Consider the following 8,825-nt stretch of genomic DNA (forward strand, 5'->3'; position numbering starts at 1 on the left):
TAAATTATAATTCTCTCGTGTCACTAAATATATTTTTTAAAAAATATTGATGAATTGACATGTACTATATGCATATTACTATATTAATAAATTAGTGCAACGTATATATTTTGTTAATCAATATATTAATATATATTGTTTTCATAATTGACGTACTATGACTATCTTCTTAAGTAATCAACCTTTTTTTTAATTAGAATCAAACTCCATAATCAAACGTTCTAAAAGAAAGAAAAATAATTAAAAAAATAATTTAATTTAATCCTTCATTTCTTATATGTATATAATTATTAATCACTCCCGCTCATTCCCCCAAACTTTGTTGAAGCTAATTTTACTCTCTCCCAGAAAACCCTAAAGCTAACCACTCCACTGATTTCTCAGAAGAATTCAAAAATTGCTTTTTCTTAGCATTTAACAAACACCCAGAGCTGTTTTGGTAATTTTATTGCTTGAAGGAGAATATCTATTTCTTTCCTTGTAAGTTCACACATTTAAGTTTTTTATTTATTTTCTTGTTTGAGTATTGTTTCAGTTAATTGTTTGATTAATAGTTGTAATAATTGAACACCCTTTTCCCTAATTTGTGTACTTTGGGAGTTTTTTTCTTTGTTGGGTTTGTGTTAATTGAGCGTTTGAGTGTGCTTAGTTTCTTCTATTTTTTTGGGTTGTGAAATTTCAGGGGTTTGTTTCAGTATATTTTGCTTTAGTGTGGGGTAGTTGTTCAATGGTGACTTTTGTGAAGTGGGTTTTTGTTTTCTTCTTTGTTTTAATCATTTTCTTCTGGTTGATGGATTTCAGTGTATATTTTCATTAAGGGTATGTCTGTTTGATGGTTGATTTGTTGAAACTGATTATTTTTTTAAAGCTTAATTTAATGTTTTTCTATTTTGGGTTTAAGTGGGTTTTCTAATATTGGGAAAAATATATGCAGGTATGCTTTTGTTATGGGCAGTTCAGAGGTATTAGAGAATTGGGTGGTGAGAAATGGGAATGGTGTAAAGTCATGTGGTGATGAGGACCGCGAGGGAATGGCAAATGGTGGGTTTGAGCAAATGGTTAATGGTGCAAAGGAAAATGAGAATTTGGGTGATGAGATTTTGGAGGATTTTGAAACATACTGGGAAGATGTTAATGACCGCTTAATGGTATCAAGGATGGTAAGTGACTCAGTGATTAAGGGGATAGTGAGTGCGGTGGAACAAGAGGCAGCTGAGAGACTAGTGACTAAGGATATGGAATTAGCCAACTTGAAGGAATATTTGCAATTTCATGAAGGGAGTCTTAGCAAAACTGAACTTGAATCTTTTGGGTCACTTATGTCGCAAGATGAGCTAGGAAGCATGGATTTTCGAAAATGTATGACTTTATCAAATGTTTTTATGGAGCATGGCAAGATGGGAGACTTTCTAGATGGGCTAAGAAGTATGGAAAAAGATGAATTCAAGAAGTTGAAGAAGAGTATTGATGAGCTTAGAGGATCCAATTCTGTTACTAACAAGAGCTCTCGCTCTGAGATGGTGAAACTAGAAGGTATTCTACAGGAGAAAGAATCTGGAATTTGGGTTCAGTTGGACAAAACACTAGATAACATAAGAATGATGGTGGATACCTTCTTTAAACGAATGGATGTTATGCTACAGTTGTCCAAGACATCACTTCATCAGTGGCAGGAGGAACATCTAATCAAAGTGGAGCTTGAGTCCGTGGTAATGCGTAGTGTAATTCGGACCGTGCAAGAAGAATTTGAGTACAAACTGTGGGACCAGTATGCTCAGTTATGTGGTGACCGAAATGAGAAGTTGAATGCCATCTCTAGTTTACGGACGGAGTTGGATGCTGTTTTGAAGTCATTGTCAAGTTCAGAAAATGGGCATGTGACTTCCCATGGATTGCATGATGCAGATTTCTTTACACGCAAGACATCAAGTGAGTACGTGACTTCTACAAAATCAGTTTGGGATGGAAATGGAAATGGAAAGCTGGAGGATTCTAAGACTGATATACCTGAGAATTTTGACGCTGTCACGTTGAAGCACATGTCAAAAGATGAAATGGTGACCTATTTTAATAATATAATGACAAAGATGAGGAGACACCATGAGTCCATTCTGCAAAAGAAAACCGATGAATATTTTGTTCTAAGGGCAGAGTATCTAAATCTTAGAGGAGGCTCTGCTGTGCCACATAAAAAGGATAAGGGTGAATCTGACATTCTAAGGAAGAAGATTCCAGAAATTATATTCAAATTGGATGATATCCTGGTAGAGAATGAAAAACATCCTGCATTTACCCAGGAGACTCTAAGTTTCGGTAACTTAAAGGATAGGCTTGATAACCTTCTTTCTGAAAATCACCAGCTTAGAGACTTGCTTAAAGATAAGAAAAATGAAGTTAAGTCCCTTTTGTCCCAAGTTTCAGATGCCACTGAGAAGAGGCTGCAACATTCTTTGGCAGAAGCAGACATGCTAAAACAGATAGGAGATCTCAATTTAGCCATGGAAGAGTCACTGATAGAAGCTTCTGTAAGGGAAGACGTGTATACCTGTTTTCTAAGGGATCTCAATGACGGGGAAAGAAATGAAGTTGAGGAATTAAACTTTGGATTTGATATGCCTAATGAAAGTAATGATACTAATGCTGGAAGTACTAAAAAAATTGAAATTGAAGATTTAGAGATGGAGTGCCTGATTATGCAAGAAATTTGTGGAGTAATTTCCGGTGAAGGCATTAAAGAGGCTAAAGACATGCTTAAGGAACTGCATTGGGAGCATTTGAATGAAAAAGAAATTCGAACTTCTCTTGACACAAAAGTTATTGAGATGGAAAACAAATTAAAATTTGAGGTTGAAGAGAAGGACAGACTAAAGCAAAGGGTTTCTGTGCTGGATACGTTAGTGAACGAAAAGGAGAAGTTAGCAACAGATGCATCAGCTGCTCTAGCAAAAGAGAGGGATCAGTTTGAGCAGGTTCGTCAAGAGTTGAATGCTGCAAAAGAATTTGCAAGTCAACAACAAACATTAGCTTCTGGGTGCAACAAAGAAGTAAATGTAGTAAAGGGCCAGTTGGCAGAAGCAGTGGAGCGAATTGAAGTATTGAAAGAGGAGGCAGCCCAATTAAATATAAGTCTTGAGGAGAAGGCGGAGGAGTTAAAAGAAGCTAATCACAGGGCAAATATGGTCCTTGCTATTTCTGAAGAGAGGCAAACTCTTTTGTCCTCTCTTGAATCAAAAGAAATAGAGCTAAGAAAGCAGGTGGAAACAATAATTGGTAATATAAATGAATCGTCAAAAATGATTGCTGATTTTGAATGCAGGGTGACAGGAAGGTTGAGAACAAATAATGTGAGGTTTGTGCTTTCTTTTCTTTTTCGATAAGTAATTGGAATATCATAGTGCCAATAAATACATAAAAAAAAAACTTTATCCCCCTTCAAGTATGCAGAAAATATAAAAAGTCAATAAAAGGTTTTTCAGCCAAAGGAACTGCAAATTACACCAAGAACATAACATTTGCAGGACTCTACTTTCTAAAACAAACACTAATATGGACTTCTTTTCAGAATGCTTGCAGTTCTGTTCTTGCCATAAAGACCTTAAAATACATAAAAGGACATTATTCTGGTGGCATTTATACTTTTTCGTTTGCGTTTGCAGCGAAAAATTCCTCTAAATTTGTGGTATTGTTCCCTTTCATCTTCTCAACATGTAGCGATCTGCCCCTTGTGTTAACTTTTTCTTTCAAACAAGAGCCCAAATCTCATATACCTTACAAGTCAATGGTACTAGTGTATATATAAGTGTAGAGTAGTGTCAAATCTTTTTTTTGTCTCTCTCCTCTTCTCTACTTTGCTAGTTCCCCTCCTCCCCCATCCCTTACAAAAGCGTTTATGGACCCATGCCTTCTTCTCCTTTCTCTTTCCAACAAAAATGGCTTCCATTCCATCCTGAGGAAACAATGACCTAGATCCAGTACTTCTTTTATTTTTTCTCCAATTACAACCAACAGAGGCATACACCAGCAATTAAAGATGGGGATGTTGGGAGGAAAGTTGCTCGCATGCCAATGGGGATGAAGACCACAAATAAGAAAGAAAAGCTGGATTGAAGGTTCACTTTCCTTAACAAAGCAATCTGGGGCTGCTATTTGCTTTTGGGAGTAGACAAAGCAAATCGAAAGCTTATTTACTCTAATTTTAACTTTTCCCAACCAATCAAAACATTCCACAATGTAAACCAGATACAACTAAGCCAAAGGCATTGATCAAATAATTATTAAAGTTAGAAATTCCTATAGGGAGCGGCAATCAGAGGGAGTAGTACTTTTAGGACATGAAATTGAGAAGGAAGAAGGTGAAGAAAAATGAAAACAAGATAAAAGAAAGGAATAAAGAGAGATTACATTTTTACCCTCAGATTTGATGGTTTTCTAACAAGTGACTGATGTGCACTTAGTATGGAAAAGGGGTATAATGCCACAAAACTAGTTAAGGGGATAAATTTCACAGATTTAATAGCTGTGGCCATGTTAAACTTTCATCTTTTCCCTTTTACTTTTCTTGTATTGACCTGCGTGTTTTCTTACCTCAAAAAAGATTTAGTATTGACCTGCATATTTTCTTATGCGAAAGAAGATTTAGTTTTTGGTGTCACTGTATCCATAGTATTGGAGATGTCATTCTTGTTGACCTATTAACTGACTATATCCTTCTACCTTATCATTTCTTGTCCCATATTTGCGCAATCGGAAGTTGTATGGACTATGGTGAAACTCTTCTTTGCTTTTAATAATCGTTTTCCAATAATTGAGTTGTTTTTCTGTCTGCCAAAAGATAAAAGAGAATTTGTTTTATCTTTTTTTCCAGCCGACAAGCCTTCTTGGTTGATATTGATGTGTGTGTGTGTGCGCGCCATCTTTTCAAATGATATATTGGTTGCTCAATCCCCATTCCCGTCCACTTTTGTTTCTAAAGTATTGGTAGTGTTTCGACTTGCCATCACTTTTCTAGGCATTGGCGTAATCATTCTGTTCTTGTAGGGGGGAAAAGGGAAAAAATTATGTTAACATTTTTGTTTTAACTGGTATACACATACACACACTCAAAAGCTAGTTCTGCTTAGAAGACATGACTCGTGCGAAGTTTACATTGGATTATCCTCACTCAGACCTAATGCAATTTGTTGGTAATACTTTCAGGTTTGAGCACTCGTATTCTCAATTGGATTGTCTTGTTAAGAAGGCCAATTTGCTGAGAAGAACAACGCTACTGTATCAACAAAGGCTTGAAAAACGATGTTCAGACCTTAAATTGGCTGAGGCTGAGGCAATTACACAGAATTCATCTTTCTTTATATTTCTGTTTTTGCAGATAATTAGCAATTAACTATATGCAATATTTTTAATGTAAACTTGGGCTTTTTACCTAGAGTTGGATCCATGATTTGAACCTGATGGGTTCGATCTGTAAAGTTGTTAGCACTGAACTCACTCTACTTTTGAAATTATGGGGTCAGTGTCTATTTTTGTTAAAATTTGTAATTTTTCACTTATATATATGTTCTGGGGTCAGTTCAACTTCAACCCATAGCTCAAGTGCATCACGCTTTAACTTTTTGAAATTTGTAATTTACACCTATTACCAAAAATTGCATCATGCTTTAACTTTTTGATGGTTTACTACAGTTTACGAAGTTTTTCAGAGGATTTCTTGTACATTCAGGTTGATCTTTTGGGAGATGAGGTGGATATACTTCTAAGCCTAGTTGAGAAGATTTATATAGCGCTTGATCATTACTCGCCAGTTTTACAGCATTATCCTGGGGTAAGATGAATCACGACTTAAAAGATATAATATTATATCAATTTTTCCTGTGAAACAAATGTTAGTCTGGTTTTTTTGGATTCAGTTATATTCGCATAGTATTCATCTCTAAGTTTCAATATTCTTCAAGTATGTTCAGGCAGGCTTCAAAATGAGAATCTGTCCTTTGCATCTGAACATAAAGTATAAGTTGTTAGCTGGGTATCTAGTTGTTAGCATGTGCAACTTTTACTAACCAATTGTTAAAGGTCAAGTGACGAGGGGTGAAGACTAATTCTACTGCTCTTGCTCTCTCACTGAAGATAATCGGGTATTTTGGGCATGGGAGGATAGCTACTTCCAGTATAAACTTGTGTCACCTCTGAAGCATGCAATTGCATTTATATGGGGCAACATTATATCTTGTTTACATGTTGTTTACTTTAATGCAGATTATGGAGATTCTTAAGCTGATCAAAAGGGAATTAACTGGAGAGTCTACCAAGCTAGTAAAATCATCTCCTGCTTAAGGTAATTTTTCTTCTGCTAAAGTATAGTTTTCACTTTTCAGTGGGTGATATTGCATAACATTTGGTTTCATTGTTGTTAGCTAGATCAGCCTCTTAAGACAAACCTTTACGAGAATGTCTAACTATTGATATTTTTCTTGAATACGAAATTGCTGTTTGTTACTTTCTCTATTCTAATTTACGTAGCACTCTTTCCTTTTAATTTGTTCTAAAATGAATGACACCTTTCTATATCTGCTTCTCAATTTGTCATGGTCTTGTACACATAGAAATGTCAAGGCATGTTTATGACCCCCACCAAGTTGTAACAGTACTAGAAATGTCAAGTCATGTTTATGACCCCCACCAAGTTGTAACCGTACTTTTGGTATATGTGCTAACAGTCTTTCTGAGTTTCATCAACTCCAGACCCAGTCAAATGTTGCCAGCTAAGTGAATAGAGGGAGTAATGAAAACATTTGCTGAAAAATTGTCACCTACTCAAGAAAAGGGGAGAACAAAGGACAGCAAATTAACTGCTTTGTATAACCATGCACCATTATTCCTCAGGGATTTCTCTAACAAAGAAAAGAAACTGAAAAGGGGAGGAAAACAGATGAGCTGACAAAAAAAATTAAAGGTTGAGAAAACAAGGGCTGATGAAGAAAGGTGTGATCTTTAAAGGAAAAGGGCGGAGGAAAAAAAGGTTGCTTTAGAAAATTTTAAAGAGGAATCAGAAAATGAAAAATAAAATAATCAAGGGTGGAGTTGGTGAAATCGGAGTATGAAATAAGCGGCTGGTGGTAGAAAGAGGTAACACACAAGAGAAAAGACGTGAAATTCAGCCGTGGCTTTTAGAACAAATTTTTTTTGCAGAGCTAACTGCAAAATAGCTATTGTTTGATAAAAAAAGTGTCATGCTGCTGATTTTTCATGGCAGTTGGACAAGGTAGAAAATTGGAAACACCACAAAATACAGAAGTAAACAATAACAGGCATAACAGCTTGTAATCACGCCTACTGCAAGACATCAGAACATATCTTAGGTTTTCTTTAAATCGTTTCTTCCATAAATCAACCAGTCCTTTGACTCTTGTTTCTTTTGTTGAACAGATAAAGAGTTCAATTCCCGGAGTTTTTGCATTCCTCCATCCCTGCTGGTGCTAGTTTGAAGTTCAACACGAAGCTAGAAAAACAGATTTTAGTTAACATGACAGACGACATGTAGTATTACTTTTGTAGCAACTTAAAATAGCACAAAGTTCTTGAAGTTTCAACTGACCTGTGTCTTGTAGAGGGTGAGGTCCTAGTTAGTTCTGTATATTCTGTATCATCATCAGGCAGGAAAATCCCCACACCTTTAGTTGCAGCTGTGAAATTTTAGGTACATTTGCCAGCTTTCTTGTATATAGAGAATCAAAATGTACAGACTACTTTTGGCTAGTTTAATTTTATGGAAATCCATGTGTTTATCATTTTTCTTTCATTGAATAATTCAATTCTAGAACTGACAATTATTCTCTCAGCAGTCAGTACTCAGTACCATATTTTTTTACACGCATGTTAAGAAATCATAAATAAAAAGATAATTTTACTAATTCACCTGTTAAAATTTTTTATTGGGGATTTTATAAACAAATATGAACACTTTCAAAAAGAATTAATTGCAAGGATAATGTAGGAAAAATATAATTGATACTTTCTTAATTCAGTAAAGTGTACAACTAATTATGGGACAACTATTTTTTAGGAAGATGATTAACTAATATGAAACGGATGGAGTATTTTTTTTTCTTTATAAATTATTTGAATTCTTCCTTGCTGATCATTGACAGTGATATAAAATAATTGTTTTTGAGCTTTAGTACCTTTTCTAATGTTTTCCTTGATTGGGAGAATTGAGTAATTTGTACTCGATTAGGATTTTAGATTAATTTAATCTACAAAGTCATTATAACTAAATATCTAAATGGATAATTTTATAGACCTCCCCTCAAGTTTGATATTGTTATATTAATTTACTTATAGTTTATAATATTACCCTTCTCTTTTTAATTATAATTACGGGTGTTCACGGTTTGGATAAAAACCGATCCAAATCGAAAAACTAAATCAAACCGATAAAATAAAACTGATTTTATTTGGGTTTGGTTTTATATTTTTGAAAACCGATAGTATTTGGTTTGGGTATGGTTTTATTCGAAAAAACCCGAAGAAATAACCGAACCGAACCGATGAATTATATACATACTTAATATATTATTTTTATAAACAATTTTTAAAGATCTTATATATATTTTCATTAAAATTTCTTTATAATTTACTTATTGAAAACAAAAATGCCCAAGATGAAACATTTATCTTATTGATTTCATGTATATGAGTGTCTAGGTCAATTCTTTGTGGGACTGAAAATGTTATTGTCTCTTCCTTCTAGGCCAATATAGTGAATTTTAAAGCTTTATTGATAGTAAATTTAGTGATTGAAAGTTTAGTAATTTAAGTCATTCTAACTA

At 34.5% G+C, this 8,825-nt stretch overlaps 1 protein-coding gene across 1 annotated transcript; it reads left to right on the top strand.

Moving 5' to 3' along the window:
• The first annotated feature begins 286 nt into the window (after positions 1-286).
• Positions 287-7,789, top strand: LOC102598853 (WPP domain-associated protein). The gene is made up of 6 exons (XM_006352948.2): positions 287-480; positions 935-3,349; positions 5,197-5,323; positions 5,720-5,821; positions 6,253-6,331; positions 7,423-7,789. The coding sequence occupies exons 2-5, from the start codon at positions 948-950 to the stop codon at positions 6,328-6,330; spliced, it is 2,709 nt and encodes a 902-aa protein (XP_006353010.1). The 5' UTR covers positions 287-480; positions 935-947; the 3' UTR covers position 6,331; positions 7,423-7,789.
• The last annotated feature ends 1,036 nt before the right edge of the window (positions 7,790-8,825 follow it).

This window comes from Solanum tuberosum, unplaced genomic scaffold, assembly GCF_000226075.1.
Source record: "Solanum tuberosum cultivar DM 1-3 516 R44 unplaced genomic scaffold, SolTub_3.0 scf00141, whole genome shotgun sequence".
In the NCBI taxonomy this organism is placed as follows: Eukaryota; Viridiplantae; Streptophyta; class Magnoliopsida; order Solanales; family Solanaceae; genus Solanum; species Solanum tuberosum.